This window comes from Oryza glaberrima, chromosome 3 (genome assembly GCF_000147395.1).
Source record: "Oryza glaberrima chromosome 3, OglaRS2, whole genome shotgun sequence".
Classification (NCBI taxonomy): Eukaryota; Viridiplantae; Streptophyta; class Magnoliopsida; order Poales; family Poaceae; genus Oryza; species Oryza glaberrima.
Window position 1 is genome coordinate 21,969,462 of NC_068328.1, and position 19,205 is coordinate 21,988,666.

At 44.4% G+C, this 19,205-nt stretch overlaps 2 protein-coding genes, 1 long non-coding RNA gene and 1 pseudogene across 3 annotated transcripts; 2 read left to right on the top strand and 2 right to left on the bottom strand.

Annotated features, from left to right (window-relative positions):
• The first annotated feature begins 2,270 nt into the window (after positions 1-2,270).
• LOC127768556 (F-box/LRR-repeat protein 25-like) lies at positions 2,271-4,878 on the top strand. The gene is made up of 5 exons (XM_052294163.1): positions 2,271-2,436; positions 2,684-2,798; positions 2,890-3,747; positions 3,833-3,982; positions 4,342-4,878. Exons 2-4 carry the CDS (start codon positions 2,691-2,693, stop codon positions 3,917-3,919), a joined length of 1,053 nt encoding a protein of 350 aa, XP_052150123.1. The 5' UTR covers positions 2,271-2,436; positions 2,684-2,690; the 3' UTR covers positions 3,920-3,982; positions 4,342-4,878.
• An 86-nt stretch (positions 4,879-4,964) lies between these two features.
• Positions 4,965-9,522, bottom strand: LOC127768557 (isoaspartyl peptidase/L-asparaginase 1). Its single transcript, XM_052294164.1, has 4 exons — positions 8,931-9,522; positions 8,601-8,834; positions 6,493-6,579; positions 4,965-5,621 (listed from the first exon to the last, which is right to left on the bottom strand). The coding sequence occupies exons 1-4, from the start codon at positions 9,090-9,092 to the stop codon at positions 5,151-5,153; spliced, it is 954 nt and encodes a 317-aa protein (XP_052150124.1). The 5' UTR covers positions 9,093-9,522; the 3' UTR covers positions 4,965-5,150.
• A 771-nt stretch (positions 9,523-10,293) lies between these two features.
• LOC127766069 (uncharacterized) lies at positions 10,294-16,840 on the bottom strand. Its single transcript, XR_008016200.1, has 3 exons — positions 16,570-16,840; positions 12,477-12,576; positions 10,294-12,391 (listed from the first exon to the last, which is right to left on the bottom strand). It is a non-coding gene; the product is annotated as an uncharacterized LOC127766069 (long non-coding RNA).
• LOC127767874 (scarecrow-like protein 14) lies at positions 13,466-15,332 on the top strand (annotated as a pseudogene).
• Positions 16,841-19,205: the final 2,365 nt, after the last annotated feature.

Sequence of the window (19,205 nt, forward strand, 5' to 3'; positions counted from 1 at the left end):
CTTTATCGGAAACGAGGCATATGTGAGTAGGACATGAGAGTACTGCCATACCGTTATAAGGCTGCCACCATTGACAACATACATTCAGTGTAGTTTTCCCATTGCAATGCACGGCACTTTGCTAGTCAAAGTAAAAGTAAGAGTAGAACTCATGAGTCCTACCAGGACAAAATCCCTCACGTTCCAAGGTTTTTATACTATTTTATTTACAGTTGTCCAAAATTGAGCTCTCTCTGCCTGTCAAAAAAACAGAAAAACTACTCAACTGTATCCCGTGGAAACATAATAAGTGGATAACGCTTCGATCTTATCCATTCCCCTTCACTCTCTGAGTCTTCGTCTTCCTTCTCCGCTTCTCCTATTTCACCCTCTTTTCCCCCCTCCCCCTCCTCCCTGTTGCAGAGAGCTTGTCTATACAGGCATGGCGGCAACAAAGCAAGCCCCCGAAAACGGATCCCTTCCCCCTCTTCCTCACTGCTAGATCTACCCTGAGTGCACGTTGGCTACAAGGTCCTGTTGCCTCCTCCTCCGTCTCATGCTTTTGAGGGCACCCACTGGATCTAGCTCCCATGGAGGAAGGGGGCAACCAGCTAGGAGGGAGGCTATCGGGAAGGAAGCTGACCAGCGTGGACTTCTCGACCTCCTTTTTCTAGGCGCGTTGCCGATGGTGATGGAGGGGCAACCTACGAAGCTTCTAGATCTAGAGCTTTCATTGACGGCGACATGATCGTGAGCCATCATGATCATTGCCGAAGCATGTGTGGGTACATCGTGCTATGTATCGGGTCTGATACCTGGTAGGTACCATGGTTAGTACCCATGGTATCATGACTTACCCATAGGTAGCAAACCTGATACCTAGTACCTGCGAGGTATCAAGTATCATGGCTGGTTGTGAGGTATCAAGTATCATGGTTGGCTGCGAGGTATCAAGTATCATGGCTGGTTGCGAGGTATCGGGTATCATGGCTGGCTAGGAGGTATCAAGCACCACACGCCCTCTCTCCTCTTATCCCTCTCTCCTCTTATCCCTTCCCCTCGACTTGATCCTTGTGTCCTAATACTACTGCAACTTCACGGCTAGGGACTAGTTGATGTTTGAGATCGCGACTACGGTATTTTGCATAGTATGGGGATCGTTGGTACCAGGGTATATGTGAGATTGAAGTAAAAGAGATGGGGACAAGGATTTTTATACAGGTTCGGGCCCCTTATCTGACAGGTAATAGCCCTACTCCTGTTGACCGAAGCCGGTGTTGCTCTTATTCATCATAATCATGCCAGTACAATATTTGGGATAACCTATCTAACCGTTGTCGACTTGGCGGCCTGAAATACCATCACGTAGTCGACAACAGGTAGTCTTCCTCCTCGAATCCACACTCGGCGAGATCAAAGATAGCGCTAGATCTCTCTTATTGGCCTCCACAGACACCATATTGGGTTTGTCTAGGTTTATCTCTGATGTTGATATCCGGCGGCTTGTCTTGGCGTGTGTTAGCTTGATCTGTTGTATGTCATGTCTTGATTTGTTGTTGTTGTTGTTGTGTCATCTCTCCCCTAGGGAGTCTTGTATTTATACCAATAGATGTCCCCTTGTCCAAATAGAATTAGGAAGACCAATATGGATACAATCCAGGTAGTCCTTGTCATTTCCATATAGAACTCTATTCGTCCTTCCTTATTCGGATCTCCTTCTATATACGATGTATGATTCTCTATAAGACTTGGTACATAGTGGGTCCTGCCAAGCTTAGTCAACTACTATTAGGTATGTGGTATCCATAACCATGACAAATGTCACTCTCTACGTCGCCCTAAGTGTTGGTTCAAGACGTCAGGGGCGCGATACCAAGGAGGATATTGGAAGAAGAGGGCACTGCTGCTCTGGTTAACTGCGGTGGCACTCCCTCGACGACCGAGGAGGATCTGGCTAGGGAAAGTAGCGAGGAATCGCGTGGACAGCAGGCGACACGGTTGAAAATATCTATTAATTTATCGGGTGTTTAATTATCCAGTGAAAAATCAGCATTATTTACAATTGTCCAAAATTAAACTCTCTATGCTGGTCTGCGCTAGCTGCCCTCCTAAAAAAAATCAGCATTATTTACAATTGTCCAAAAAATCAGCATCCGGCCACATAAAATCTGAATCGGCTTTCCGTAGGCTAAACCGGGAAACTACTTCTCCCTCCATAATCTTAAACGGAAACCCAATCCTTAATATAAAGTTGGACACATATTCTGAATATGAACTCCGTAGAAGAACAACCAACCACAAAATCGCTAACCCGGGTGGGTCAGATTGCGGTTTATTTCGGCCCACCTCCGCTTCCTACCGTCGATCTCCTCATCGCGAGTTCGGCCGCCGCCTCCGCCGCCGATCTCCATTCCGCGAGCAGCGGCCGCCGGCGTCCTGCTGCTCCCGCCGCGGCCGGTGAGCGCCCGTAGCGCCTCCTCTTCCTCGTCCCTCTTTACCCTCCTACCCACACTCATCTTTTGTGCCAAGAGTTCTAGGTCATCAGTTCCCTTTGTAGAATTGTAGTGCACAGGTGGGATGAGTTCCGGGAACAAAAATAGAGAACGCTACATTGAATCCTACTTTTTTTATATTTTTGTGTTCAGTTTTCGTAACTATGCTTCTCGCTTATGATGATCCATTTTGTTTTAACATTTTGATTCAGCTTCGAAATGGCGATACATATACAACAGAAAAGAAGTACAGCATCAGGTCGTTGTCATGGCAAACCAATTTCCGAGAAAGGAAGGCCCAGTGTTAAATTGGAAGACCTTCCAGAGGTATGCCATATATAGATCCAGTTTGGTTTATTGTTGAGTAGTACTACAATTAAAATTTTCAACTTAAGGGCTTGCCACTCCATGAATGCAGGATGTGCTATGCATAATCGTATCAAAGTTGCCTCTAAAGGAGGTTTCAAGGACTAGTGTTTTGTCAAGTAGTTGGAGATATATCTGGTCTATTTGCCGTTCCAAATTAAGTTTCAGTGGTTTTTGTGGGTTTTACGATGATCCTCATGAAAGAGAACAATACTCTCAGAAATTCGCTGAAAAAGTTAATGCAGTTTTGCGGAAGTATGATGGCAAGTTGATCGAAGAATTTGATGTCAAGATCGAATTTGATGCCGTGCTGAGTGATCACCTCAACAATTGGCTTACTTTTGTCATGTTATCACGGACCAAGAACCTAGCTTTCGATTTAGAGCCTGCTACATCGTACAGTTGGGGTGATTGTCACACATTTCCATTTCACCTATTGGATCGTGAAAGCATTTCCCGTCTACAGCGTATTCAGCTTAGCTTCTTGTCTTTCAAACCACCACCTGATTTCAGAGGATTCCCAAACCTTAGAAAGCTTGATCTGAATTTAGTGCATCTCAACAGAGAGGATCTTGAAGTTATGTTGCACGGTTGCCATAATCTTGAATGGCTGAGCTTAGTCAGGTGCTATCTCAATGGCAAACTGGAGTTGTGTAATCCATTATCCCGCCTGGCACACCTAGCAGTAATCCAATGTGGTGCAACCATGGTAGAAATCCACGTTCCCAAGCTTGCTAACTTCAAATATCATGGAGACTTTGTGTCTATCGCCATAAATCCCACATCGAAGCTGGAAAACGCATACATTTGGTTCTTCAAGGCAACTTTCGAGGACGCTCTTTCTGCACTTCTCAATGGCATTCCGAGCATACAAAATCTGACTTTGCATATTTATTGGCTACGTATAGAGGTTTGGTCCTGACAAATCATCAAGTTGCAATTTTCAGTATACCTGATCCTATATAGTCAATGACCTATGTTCTTTTGTTTTTCAGGCGCAAATGCCAAGTAACACATGCATCTTTCCTCATCTGAGACACCTGCAGTTGCTGATGAACATACAACTTGAATATGCCAACTAGGTCCCGAATGTGGTTTCTTCCTTAATGAGGGCAGCTCCATTCCTTCAAAAGTTAGAGGTTCATGTAAGTACTATTCTCTGTCCTCTGCTCATAGATTCCTGGGCCCAAGATATGCCCTCTTATAGATTCCATTATTTCTTTATGTCCCATTCAATTTACCTTTGGACCTTTGTAGATTTTCAGGAAATTTCTTTATTCATTATTCATGGATTTAATTTCCAATGTGAATTTGTGGGATGCTATTATTTTTTTTAACCATGGACCTCGGTGCCTATCATTGTTTATATGTAGCAAAATTTGTTCTATGGCACTAAAACATAAATCTGAATATAGCCCCCCCTGTCACACTTTTTTTCGTGATATCTTTAGTGGAAGTCATATGTACACTGTTGTGATCATATTGTTTTTGTTTGAACCTGCAGTTTGGTGGCAATGATAAGATATGGTTTGCAGACCAGGGGCCTGGTATGCCGCAGCTTACGCGCTGCGAATACAGTTGTCTGAAGAATGTGCACATTACAGGGTACAAAGGGGCGAGATGCCAGATTGAGTTTCTTCTGCACATACTGGAGGCATTGACCGTAGACACAACTCAGGTACTATATGAAGATTATTATGGCGCCAGAATTGGCAGCAAGTTCTCCGAGTGTGTTGCTGTAGTTGCTAGGGATTTTCTCCGTAGAAAGCTCCCGACAAAGGTGAAGCTCCACGTCATGTAAGACTTGTTTAGGGCTGTAAAAAAAAAAGCTGAGGCTCGTGAACTGCTCGAGCTGAAGCATCATCTCCTTTTCTCCGTCGAGCATCGCTAGCTCTGATCTGATTCCCATAGTCAGGGATCACGTTTCTGACGGAAAACGGTCGAAAACTATGAAATTTCAAGGTTTCGACGTGGGGTGAAAGTTGATTTCCAAATTTACTGGCTCATCATATCATTGTGCCAGACTGCTGGGTGCTCGTCTTTAGATGTATTTTTCCATATATTTTTTTTCCAAATTTGATGCGGTGGTTTACTGGGAGGAGGTAATGGAAACAAAAAATGATCTCATTGTTAACTTAATTGAATTTGGATATAAATTGAGCTGATTGTCTGACACACCAAGCCAAAAGCCATTGTATATAATGTCCTAAAACCAAATCAAACCGAAACATCATACAAATTACTACTAGCAGCACACAATGGAAATATAGCTTCTTTGCTTCAAATCGTCCAATGAAGATTGCTGAACGAAGATCAATTAGCACCATCAGCGTCGTCAGGCCAGATGGCCACCTCGTGGCGGCCGCCCTCCGTGGCGCACGCCCTGAACATGCCGGTGGTGTTGTACGCCATGGCCACCTCGCCGGCGGCCGACACGGCCACCAGCCCGACCTTGCCCGGCGGCACGCCGGCCACGACGCGCGCGGCGGCGTCCCCTAGGGAGAGGCCGGCCGGCGGGGCGTGCTCCAGCAGGGCCGCGACGTCGCGCGCCACCGTGTGCCGGATGATGGCCTCGCCCACGCCCGTGGCCGACACGGCGCACAGCGCGTTGGCGTACGTCCCGGCGCCGATCACCGGCGTGTCGCCGATCCTGCCGGCCATCTTGTTCACCAGCCCGCCGGTGGACGTCGCCGTCGCGAGGTTGCCGGCGGAGTCGATGGCCACGCAGCCCACCGTGCCGACCCGGCTGTTGTCGTCCTTGGGAATTGGTTGGGTGTAATCCACCTGACAACAAGCAAGGAGGTTATACTAAAAGTCCTGCTCCCTCTGAAAATCCGATTTCATTTCAAATTTTCTCAAATTTCTCAAATTTGAGAAAATTTGAAATGAAATCAGATTTTGACCGTTAACATGTTGTTTTGTGATGATTTTATCGAAACAGCTCTAATCTTATAAAAATTATTGTTTTTCTGAATCAGGTACACTACTACTAATATGTTTCTTATTTGACTCATCTTGAACAATAGCTTAACGAAATGGGTGAAGCTCCTATGTGCATTCTTAGAGTGATTAATTTGGACATAATCGTGCATATCCCGTACTGAGTGTATGGGGGAAAAAATGCATGGTGCACAACAAAATCCGATTTCATTTCAATTTTTTCTCAAATTTATTTAGTCATTTCTGATGCACTTGGCAATATAAATTCAGACAAAGACATGGCAACAAAATGGTAACAGAGGAATAACTGCAAAATGTATGCTTATCGTGCTACATATACACATGTATGAACCACAGACTTGTCAGGGCCATGTGCATCACTTAGAAATCTGAACAGGTTTGTGGGTGGGGGTGGGGGTGTAGGAATGTGATATCTAATCCAATCACCTTGTAGTAGCTAGGAAATGTGCTAAAACCAAAACTTAGCAACGAGCCAGACAAAACTGCGACAGTATGAACGGCAGATGCTTAATTATCTTCCTAAATATACATATGTATGAACCATAGATTTGTCAGGGCCATGTGCATCAGATATATTTCGAACTTTGAACAAGATTGGGGGAATATGATATCTAATCCAATCACCTACTCCGTAGTTAGGAAATGTACTAAACACCAAAACTTAGAAAACAGACAGACAAAACTGTGACAGTACCTGCACCCTGTTGGCTTCTTTTGCTTGTCTGAGCCTCTCTTTGTTTGCCTCCGTAATAAAGTGGCTTGGATCTTTAGTCTCCACTCCCTGACAAGTGACTAGTTATCACCATATAATCAAGTAAGGCATCTAAGCATAGTAAATTCTTATTCTTTTTTTTAATAAAGAAAGTAATGCATAGTAAATTTCATTCTTTTTAAGATTATGGATAGAAATCCAGCGTCCAAATGGATATACTTAATTCCAGGTCTTAAAAAGTACTTCCTCCGTTTCACAATGTAAGTCATTCTAGCATTTTCCATATTCATATTGATGTTAATGAATCTAGACATATATATTTATCTAGATTCATTAATATCAATATGAATGTATATATGTCTAGATTCATTAATATCAATATGAATGTATGTATGTCTAGATTCATTAATATCAATATGAATATATGTATGTCTAGATTCATTAACATCAATATGAATGTGGGAAATGCTAGAATGACTTACATTGTGAAACGGAGGGAGTAGGTCTCAAAACTAAGGGAAAACAAAACTTAGCGTGTGTTTGGTTTCGGGACTAGGTAGGATGGGATGAAACCATTCCTAATTTTGGGGTTAGGATGATTCCATTTACGTGTTTGGTTTGTAGGATGGGACAATCCCAATTTTTTGTTTGGTTGAAGGGATGAGCTAGAGATGGGATGGGCGCCGTTTGCTATCACCGTCAGCGAGAAAGAGGAGAGCGAGCGGAGGTGCGATGATGGCTGGCGGCGAGGAGGAGGAGCGGCGCAATATTGCGAGCAGGCGGACGAACAGAGGAGGAGCACGGACGGGCGAGCAGGGGTGCAGTTGGAGGAGCAGGCCGGCGGGGAGTAGGCAGAGGACACGGATCCACCTCCACCGCCCTCCCCACCACTAGATCCGCCGTCGCCGTCGCTGAGCCCCCCGCGGTCGCCATCGCTGAGCCCCCGCCGGTCGCCGTCGCCGAGTCAAGCCCCTCGCGGTCGCCGTCGTCGAGCCTCCACGGTCGCCGTCGCCGAGCCCCCCGCGGTCGTCGAGCCGAGCCCCCGCGGCCGCGGTCGTCGTCGCCGTCGCCGAGCCCGCCGCGGCCGCGGTCACCGTCACCGAGCCCGCCGGCCACCATCGCTAAGCCCCCGCCGGTCACCGTCATCCAGCCCCCCGCGGTCGCCGTCGTCAAGCCTCCACGGTCGCCGTCGCCGAGCCCCCCGCGGTCGCCGAGCCGAGCCCCCGCGGCCGCGGTCGCCATCACTGAGCCCACCACGGCGGCGGTCGCCGTCGCTGAGCCCACCGCGGCCGCCATCGCCGAGCCCGCTGCGATCGCCGTCGACGTCGCTGAGCCCGCCACGGCCACGGTCGCTGTCGTCGAGCCCGCCGGTGTCTACCGCTGCTTCTGAGGGCGAGTAGGGCGAGCGCACAGGCTGGCCTCGAGCTCGAGCAGGTCACGCCGTTCGCTCATCCCAACTGGGACGAGTTCGTCCGCCAGAATTTGCCGGGTCGGTTGGTCCCGGATCTGAGAGGAATATTCCTCTCCAGGGACCAACCCATCCCACTCACCCCTCAACCAAACAATCTCAAAAGTGGGTTCGTCCCATCCCATCCTATTCCATCCTTGCAACCAAACGCACCCTTATAGAAGTTCTCCTAAGCTAAGTGGTGCACACAATACGTGTGATACTCAACTATTTCCATTCATGCAACACACACCTGAACTCATGTAGTGCCAGTTGTCTCTACTAATAAAATCAATCATACGTAGTAATCACGCCAATTGTATTCGATTCGGTCTAAGAAATGTGACGCAATCTTGGAGAAGAGGGTCTTCTTTCTACCATTTCCGAACAGATCATCAGAGCAAGGAACAAAACAGTGGAGTAGACCTGAATTTTATTGCTGATTTACCGATAGTATTAAAATAAAATTTAGAGAAAGAACTTTATTTTACGAGAAGATAATCAGAGCGAGAAATTAGCGATGAGCTAAAGATAATCAGAAATTATCTGAATCTTCATGGAGTGATACTGTAACTGTAATATTCGTGTGCAGTCTGCAGAAAGGCGAGGGGATGGTGGTGGGAGCAATGGTGATTTTATTGACCTGCTCCCTGGCGAAGGCCTCGGCGCCATCGAAGGCGAGGTAGATGTGCGGCGTCTTCTCCATGACGAGCCTGGCGAGGGAGACGGCGTTGACGACGGTGGAGAGTCCGGAGACGGCGCCGCAGCGCAAGGTGTTGCCGTCCATGACGGCGGCCTCCATCTCGACGGTGCCGTCGGCGGTGAGCACGGAGCCCACGCCGGCGTTGTAGTGCGGGCAGTTCTCCAGCTCCCTCACCTGCACACGCATAGATCGATCGATCAGTTCTCCATATGTGTATGTATGATGGAGAAATTAATAAGGTGCGGGCAAGCAGAGGCAAACAGTACGCACGACGAGCTCGACGACGTCGAGGGCGGCGCGGCCGGAACGGAGCGCGGCGGTGGCGAGGTCGAGGCAGCGGCGGAGCGTGGCGAGGCGGGGCTCCCTGCGGTCGGGCGGCAGCGAGCGCGGGATGTCCCCGGCGCCGCCGTGCAGCGCGACCGCCCACCCCATGGATCTATCTATCGCCAGTCGTGCCCGCACTTGATAGATGGGAGGAGTGCGCGACGCAACAGCGACAACTACTAGTACATATATATATACCCTGGATCTCGCGCGCGCGCGCGGAAACGAAGAGAGAGAGAGAGAGAGGGACGACGCGGCGTCTCCCTCTCCCCTCCCGCGGTCAAAAACAAAGCAAAAGATATAAAATAGGGTGGATGATGATGGATGGGCAATGGCGTCAGGAGGTAAACGTACGTCGATCGCCAACTGCCGCCACTAGCGAAATGGCTAGGGCCCTCGCCGGCCGGTGATGGGTTTGTGGGCGGTGACGACGCCGGCGGGGGGCGTGATTGGTGGTGGGAATCAGGGCAAAAGATCCCACCAGAATCAGATCACGCCGTTGGATAGGGACGTGCCGAGCCGCTGCCCGCTTGATAGAGACGAGACGATACTCTAGTGAGGGAGGCTGCTGCTGATCGAGTCGAGCAGTTGGGTCCTCCCGGTGACGTATGGAGGTGGTGCCGTGGTGGGGTCCCTCCTTGAACAGCGGGCCAGCTTTTCTCTCCGCGACTCCAACCTGGCCCTAGGAATCGGTAGCATTTCTTCGAAAAAAATACTCGATCAGCCGGTAATCGAACATATTTATCATCTAAACTACTTACTGCTGGCATTATACTACAATAAAAAAAGAAATTAGAAAAAAAAATTAAAAATAGCCAAAAACGGTATAGTTGGAAATGGTACCCCTATACGGAAACGGCATTCGGTCGATCGGGAATTTCCGTGACCGTTTTCATCCCTACCTAGCACCACATCCAAATCCAAGGCCATCTTTCTCTAGAACCAACTTTAGGTCCATCTCACCAGTTCACCTCAAGCCAAACTATTTATACTCCATCTGTTTTCATACGCTACCATTAACTTTTACACGTACGTTTATAATTCATCTTATTTAAAAAAATGCTTATTTAAAATTTTAATAAAAAAATAAATCATAACAAAATAATTTTTTAAATAAAATAAATGATCAACGTCTGTTTAAGAGTTAACGGTGTCATATATTAAAAAACACCTTCTATACCTAAACTACAAATTTTTTTCCCGATGGACTAAACTACGATATTGTATTAAGATTGGCCATATGGAGTTTACAATAATAATAATAATTTTTAGTGTACCATAAATATTTTTTTTCCAAAACATGGTTGATTATTATAAGAAAAAAAAAGATGATTGCAACCTACAGTTACAACAACAATATAAGTAAGACCTACCAATACAAGTACAATACAATACAAAAGAGGTATCTTAAAACTCCACAAGAGATATGGGGAGGCGAGTGCAGCTACAATGCTGACCGATTTGGAATTCAGCACGTGTAAGAGTATATGAACGAACATTGGGCGCCATCTTTGATCATTTGGTAGATTTGCAAGCCAGCGTCACCGAATAGGTTGGCAGATGATCCAATAACGGGTTCACGTCCTCTGCCTTTGAAGCCAAAGAGTTTGCCGTTGCTGCCATCCACGCCATCCATCCCTCGATCAACCGTTAGGCCCTTCCGTGACTTACTACCAGCTATTTATTTGATAGAATTTACTCTCCAGAAATATAAAGAAAACAATCTCCAGAGGCAAAGCAGGAAAAAATAGCGACACAATCTTCGCTTTTTGGAACCATTGGTATCGATTCATTCAAGAAACAATAAAAATTCCACTGTACAATACCATATTTTTGTTGTTTTAAAAGAAAAGTACGGGTCTTATCTTTTCGCTTATGCTTATCAGCTAAAATTTAAATTTTCAACCTGAAATTTAGAGTTGATTTTGGGGGTTTTTTCATCGAAGTTTATTTTGCCTTTGCTTTTATATAGCTAAGAACACGAATATAAAATTTTTATTCATAAATTATTTTTCGTTTTCAAATATGCTGCACAGCTAATCCTTAGAAAAGGCTATAGGAAAAAGCGCTCTTACTCACTTCTATAAACACTGATTCGACATGGTGTGAGTAAATATAAATTTCTACAAATAGTTAAATCAAATGGTATCAGGAAGTTTTGTGAGGATTTCTTAAGTACGTGTGGCAATACTAACAATCCATCTTTAAATTGGTCCAGTACAACTGATTTTATTAATTAATTGGCTGTTAGTTAACCTTGAAATTGGAAAAAAACATGCAGAGCCGTTGAATAAGATATGGATGGGATGGATGGCAGCAACGGCAAACTTTGCCTTTGGCCTCAAAGACAGAGGATGTGAACCCTCCAATAACATAACAAAAAGAGGAGTAAGGCAAATGGAAATAATAATACCCAAGTAAATTAGTTAATTATTATTACATAAACAGATGCAAAGGAGATTCACTAACCGGTGTGAATGGACAATTCAGATGCTAAACAGCAATGTGCTCCAAACAAAACATGTCCAGTAAATAGATTGTAAAAAAAATCCTAACATTTTGCTTTGTAATTTGTTTTGCAACACAAGCCAAGTTGTGTATCTACAGTTATTCTCATACTGTAGTACTAAATCGCAGCCACTCCGCAATTTGTCCTAGACCGTACATTTTACTTGAAACAACAAATATATTTGTTGTACATCATGTCGCGAAGATATTTTTGTTCTTTTTTTTAACCTTTTCTACTTAAATTTTTGTAAATATACTCTCAAATTTTATTTTCAATTCTAAACCATCTGGCTACACCAATGTCGAGCAAAACATTATTGCCACACTAATCCCTTGACATGGAACCATTATATGGCCACACCACAGCGTGGCAAAGGTTTTAACACGCCATCTAGGTTGGCATGGTAAAACAACACTGACATGCCCGCTGTGGGTGTGCGTGGCAACGTTATTTTGCCACGCCACCAAGACTAGCCTGGCAAAAAGATTTAGAATTAGAACTAAAAATAGGTTTCAGAAGAGTTTTTTGTAAAATTAAAAATTTAAAAAGTTAGCAAACAATAAAAAAAATCCATGCAAATGAGAACCCACGTAAGATATAGAATGTTCTCATCCAACTGAAAATCCTAGGCTCCAGGTTTGTCACCTACAACAAAACCTCCGGACTCACGGCTAATCCTAATAATCCTCACCAAAGACGGCAACTGCAATACTCAGATACTACTATCTCCCAGAGACCAACCAACCTTCTCTCTACGACCTGTATTGACGACGTTAATTATGCAAGAAGCAAGGATATGACGAATTCCACCACTGATATCCACGCCCCCTGCCTTGGCAAATCCACCAGCACCACATCCTGAAGCAGCTAGCTGCCAGCAATATGTGTGTCTTTTGTCCTGTGACAAACTAGCTGGAGTTACTTATTAAGGGCAGCTTAACAGATCTCTGTAATCATGTAGTTGCTTGCAGATTTTTCTTCACCTTTGTGCCAGCCCTCAGTTTGCCGTTCGTTTTGAGAGTATCCACAGCTGGATGTCCGCCTCGCAGAATTTGCATCGTCTCCCTGAGTTCTGTGTGATCCCTGCAACAGGTAAACGGTAAATTAAACCTCTGTTATGTTCTGTCGGTTTTTTATTTTCCTGTGTGTGTTATACAGCATGCTCGAGGGTAAATGACATGATATCTGTTGGAAGCATCTATGCAAAATGACATGATATCTGAGTTCGGCTGTTGTAGCATCCACGAACAACTTGTACACAGTTAGCTTTCCAGCACAAATAGCAGGGCTAAAAGGTTCACATATGGAAATTACCAGATGTTTTATTTTTAAAGTTGTATTTATAATGGTTCAAGGAAAAAATGAAACATCCATTTCCCTATTGTTCACTAGCGCCCCCCCCCCCCCCCCCCCCCCCAAAAAAAAAAAAAGTATGATCTGATCATACTGGAAACATGAAAGGTCTCTTAAATTAAAAGTATTCTGATGATTTCGGTATTTTAACCTTAAGCATTCCAGTTAAGTGCATCAAAGAATACATAAATAGTCTGAGCCCTGCACCAATTAAGCCTTACTTTTTGGTATTGTTATGTTAGAAATGCTATTTACAGATAACTCAGATCTCAAAGGTTGGGTATAAATTGTTGATTGATGCTAATGTGACGAAAGTTGCACTCCCCATCATCATTCTCTTTAAGAATAACTTTTTACAACCTTTCTACAGTCTAAGATGAAATTTTGAATTAACATTAAACTGGTGGGTAAGCAATTCTTTTCTTGAGAAGGTTAAAACTTAAAATGATATTTTTTTATCATGAATTACACTAATTAGTCCACCATATGTAACTTTGTTCAATTTGAGTATAATTTTACCAATAAAATAATGTGAAAATATCCAACGATGTTAATTGTAACTTAATGATTAAGAACCTTGGCATGTCAACTAACTTTCCTGCGCCATGGTTGAATTTACTTTAGCCTTCTTAGATGAATCATGAATGAAATGAATTCTTTTAATCATGTGTTAATTTATAAAAACCAAGGTTATATTGATTTATGGTTTTTTGTTCTCTAAGACTCTTCTGCTTGTTTCTTGTGCAAACTACTCAGGAGCCAGGACTTCCTAGGATCGTCGTAAGATCAAATATGGGCTCCGATGACAATAAAAGATTTGATGATTTTCATGTCATCACAAACGGACCAGGAAGTGATGCCTATTCTAATGAGGAATCCATCAATCTAGTAAGCAAGTCTAACGATTTCAGAATTATTTTTATACCCACCAAGCCCCATGAACTAATGCACCACTACCAATTGTCTCTGAAAAGGATTCCTATATTGCACCAAGCACATCCTTCTGTAGCAAAATCTACAACCCCCAATTATACGTGGAGAAAGGAAATGGGACAACAGATTGGTGCCAAATTAGTGGAGGAGACTATCCTGAGAAAAGCAGCATAAATTCAGATATAACTCTCAGCTACATAGATAAGATACTGATGCAGGAGGACATTGATGACAGAGGCAATGAAGATACTGCTCTTCAAGCTATGGAGGAGCCCTTCTATGAACTTCTTGGAGAAAAGTATCCGGCATTCCCTCAGCAACAACCACTTTGTGTATGTGATCACCTGCAGAACTTCAGTGCCAACACTGACAAGTCTAATGGTCACGCATGCAATACCTGGTCTGTCACTAGAATGACAAACATTAGCTCAAGTATGAATTCCAATGGCAACTTTCAAGGGTTTCAGTTTCCATGGAGTTTGTCTTCCATTACTAGAGAGACAGAACAGTTCACTCATCACTCAAATAGAATGGTTGTTGGTCTAAAAGTGGATGGCCTTTCCATTTCCGAAAAGCCTAGCCAGGACAATTGTTCACTTCAAATTGATGCGCATTACATGAGGAAGCATCCATTGTTTGAGGTTCATGGTAGAAAAAGTTATCCGTGTATTGAAGATCTTGATTTGTTAGAAGGAAGGAGCAACAAGCAGTATGCTATTTACTATGATGAACCGATTCGGGATGAGATGTTTGACAACGTTCTACTATGTTCTGATCATAAGCCTCTAGATGAAGGTGTTAGTTTGAGCAGAGCCATGACAAACAATTCAAGCAAGTCTTCACAAATTGGACAAGGAAAAACATCAGCTCGGCGAAAGACAACAGGCAAAAGGATACAAAAGAGAGATGTTGTGGATCTAAGAACCCTCCTTATCAATTGTGCACAAGCAGTATCTGTGAGCAACCATAGCCTAGCTAGTGACATACTGAAGATAATAAGACACCATGCTTCACCTACCGGGGATGATTCCCAAAGGCTAGCACTTTGCCTAGCGTATTGCCTTGATGTACGATTAACGGGAACTGGAAGTCAGATATACCACAAGTTCATCACCAAAAGGAGGAATGTAAAGGATATTCTAAAGGTATTCCATGTGTGTCTCTCTACATGCCCTTTCTTAAGGGCATCACACTATTTCTCTAACAGAACTATCGTTGATGTCTCAAAGGGAAAACCACAGGTCCACATTATAGATTTTGGCATTTGCTTTGGTTTCCAATGGCCATCACTATTTGAAGAACTTGCAAAAATAGAAGATGGACCACCTAAGCTTCGGATTACTGGTATAGAATTACCTGAGTCAGGCTTCCGACCATATGCTAGAAGTAATAATATTGGGCTGCGATTAGCTGATTATGCTAAAACATTTAACATACCCTTTGAATATCAGCATATATCATCAAATAAATGGGAAGCCCTCTCTCCTGAAGATTTTAATATTGAGAAAGATGAAGTTCTCATAGTCAATTGCATTTACAGAATGAAGGATCTTGGTGATGAGACAATATCAATTAACAGTGCAAGGAGTAGGGTGCTCAATACAATTAGAATGATGAAGCCCAAAGTTTTTGTCCAAGGAGTGTTGAATGGATCTTATGGTGTCCCCTTCTTTTTAACACGTTTCAAAGAGGTCATGTACCACTACAATTCATTATTTGATATGCTTGATAAAAATATTCCACGAGATAATGAGACAAGAATGATAATAGAGAGAGATATCTATCAATATATTATGCTAAATGTCATTGCATGTGAAGGACCAGAGAGGATTGAGAGGCCAGAGAGTTACAAGAAGTGGAAGGTAAGAAACCTTAAGGCAGGACTGGTGCAGCTTCCATTGAATCCAGCCATCGTCAGAGAAACACAAGATATGGTAAGAAAGGGTTATCACAAAGATTTTCTTGTCGACGAGGAAGATCAATGGTTAGTGTTGGGATGGAAAGGAAGGATACTCTATGCATCATCCACATGGCAACCAAATGATTCAGGTGACAGTGATTAAGAATGCGGGATTTGCTACTTGACTACAAAGAAAGGTTTGACACACAATGCAATCTGCCATTTGCATACTTATAGGGCTCTCAGTCTCAGATTTCATTGTTTGTGTGCAACTAACAGTGCATTGCCAAACTAGTTGCTATACATGTTTTTCAGACACATGTTCATCGTTATGTACTTATGGACATACCTGTTCCTAAGAAGTCAGCATGTTTAGTAGCTTTTTTGGTGATAATAACTGATATGTGTTTTTATCGTATTCATACTTATCTTCAGAGTTCAGACCAGGCTAGTATAAGATTATGTTTAGTATGTTACGGCAACATATGTAAGTTGGAAAACATTTGACCAGCTGTTTATGTAGCGGGGAATATCAAATCCGAATTATGTTTGAGCTACATATCTAAAACTATGTTAACTAGTACCAACTGTCAACACCGTTTATGATATTTCTTTCGAGGGAAAAGAGAAAAAAATGCATATGAATCACACAATCAAGATCCTGTAAATTCTGCAAGAAAGAAAGAGAACATGAAAAGGAACAGCCAAATAGGGAATGCAGGCATTGAAAGCTTAGGTCGATCTGCTAGCCACTGTTGGGGATCACATCAGTTATAACCATCTCAAAAAAAAGAAGAGAAGATATTGTCTCTAAAATCACCATAGCTTTAAGCCAGTAAAACAAAGATTAGTTCACGCACTACAAGTCTACACGTCCAAGAAGCACATACCTTGCCACGCATTCTGTCGAACAGCTGCAGGACGCCGTCCCCCTCCCTCCCAATCCAGTGCGATCGAACGGCCCTCGATCACGAGAACACCTCGTAAGCCTCTAGCTAGCTTCTAGGTTGGCGATGGCGGACGCGAGTCGGGAGCAGGCGGCGGCGCGGCGAGCTAGCGCGTGGTATCGGCGGTGGCCGCGACTGTGAGGGGGGCCTCGATCTCGTTTCTGACAGTGTCATGGCCGCACCCACCTGAAGCTGAAGGTACATACTGGAGTGGAGTGGAGTCTGATAGAGTATATAGAGACTGTTCTCTTAACAATAGAGGGCCGCTATACAACGGAATCCCGTTTTTAAACGGGATGATACCGGTTAGGTTTCAGAGGGTTTCAGAACATGATACCTCTGAAACCTAACCGGTATCAAGTGATACCTATCATGCATCAGACGATTCCTATCACGTATCAGATGATACTCGTGAGGTATCATGTGATACCTATCAGGTATCAGATGACTCCTACCACATATCAGGTGATACTCGTGAGATATCATGTGGTATCAAACGATTTCTACCACGTATCGGGTGATACTTGCGAGATATCAGATGATACCTACTGGATATCAGGTGATTCCTACTAGGTATCAGGAGCTGAGCATCGAGGCGGTGTCGCCGGTAGCCCCACCCTCCATGCCCCATGTCGGAGGTCGTTGCCGGCGGCTGCGTCCTCCGTCATCCACACCTCACATCAAAGGTCGTCGCCGGTGGCTGCGTCCTCTGTCGTCCACGCCTCACGTCGGAGGTCGTCACCGGGGCCACGTCCTTCGCTACCACGCCCACACCAGGCTTGTTGCTGGTGGTAGCGTCCTCCGCCGCCACGCGCCACGCCGGGCTCGTCGCTGGCGGCCACGTCCTCCGTTGTCCATGCATCGCATCGCGTCGGAGCTCGTCGCCGGAGGCTGCGTCCTCTGCCATCCATAGCCACGCCACGCCGGGAGCTCGTCGCCGGCGGCCACGCCGGAGCTCGTCATTGGAGGCTGCATCCTCCGCCGTCCACAGCCATGCGCCGGAGCTCGTCGTCAGAGGTTGCATCCTCCGCCGTCCACAACCATGCCACGCCGGGAGCTCGTCGCTTGAGACCTCGTCCCCTACCATCCACACCCCATGCTACGCCGGAGCTCGTGCAGTAGTCATGCTTTGAGAGAGATGAGGTAGTTTGGTAGAATGTATAAGGTAGAAGGAGATAGAATCGGTGGATTGGTTGGTTGCTGCCCTATCCCGTCCATCACGGTTGGGACGGGATCTCATCAGATAGCATTTCCGTAACAATAAGATATCTTTACGTAAAAAACAATAAGGTATCTTAACTACTAATACATAAATATATTTTTTCTTTTTTTTCTTTTCTCTACCTCATGCAGCAAAATTTTAATTTTCTCTAGTAAATGTTAATAGTCGACTCTAAGCCAATATTATGTATAGCGACAGTGTTTTTCTTTCTTCCCACTCTCTCTTCCACATCACCAAATTATTTATATCAATTCCGCTAATAAATATTAAATTATCACAAAACAATATATTTTAGATAATATATTACAAAACTACATATTTAATAATAACATTATCATAAAATTACAGGTTTAAGGGTAAGTATCGCAAAACTACAGATTTAATAATAAAACTATCACGAAACTACAAATTTTGGGGTTTAAATCCTTAACACTAATACTATGTTTGAGTTTTGTGATTAAATTGGTATTAAACCTGTAGTTTTATGATAACTTTATTACTAAATTTGTAGTTTTGTGATAAATTTAGTATTAAATCCATAGTTTTGTAATACACCATGTTAAATCCGTAGTTTTGTAACACATCATGATAAATCTATAGTTTTGTGATAACTAACCAAAGTAACTATAGTTTTGTGCAAAAGTAAATTGCACCAATGGTCCTTAAACTTGTAAGAAGGTTTCACCTAGCTCCACAAACTTGCAAACCGCTCATTGAGGTCTTAGGCTTAGTTTATTTTATCATCCCAGTTAAAAGCCTCATTTGACTTTGATCTTGTCAAAGTGGCATGCCACATGGATGATCACATGGAAAAAATCCCCCCCCAAATTTTTCTCCCTTTCTTCTTCTCTTTATACTCCACCACTAAATGCATCGGCGGTTACGGTTGACAGTGGTGGGACTGACTGCAGACAGAGAAGGGGGGGGGGGGGAGGCAGCGAGAGAGACGATGTCGGCCATCAGAGGCAGAGGTGCCGACGGCGGTGTCAGCCCGGCAAGCAAACGGAAGCTAGGAGGGAGGAGGGGGGAGGGGTAACGGCCTCATATTGGTTGAAGCTTGGTCAAGTTGGATTTGAGCTGGAGTGGGGGCCCTAGCCAGCGGAGGAGCTCGCAGCCAAAGAAGATGGGTGTCGGTAGATGCCTGCACCAGCAAGAGGCACAATGCTGTTGCTACTCCCTCATCCGCGACCTATCGTTGGCGCTGCTGCTGCCACTGCTTCTGCTCGGTTGGGATTCCTCCCCTCCAATCCGATTTAAGTGGTGGTGTGGATGGTGTAGATGGGGAAAATGGCATGGAGCTGTGTGGAGCGTCGTGTCGGAGTGCTCGTAGCCCTGGTGCCGCTGGATCCCGTCCCCT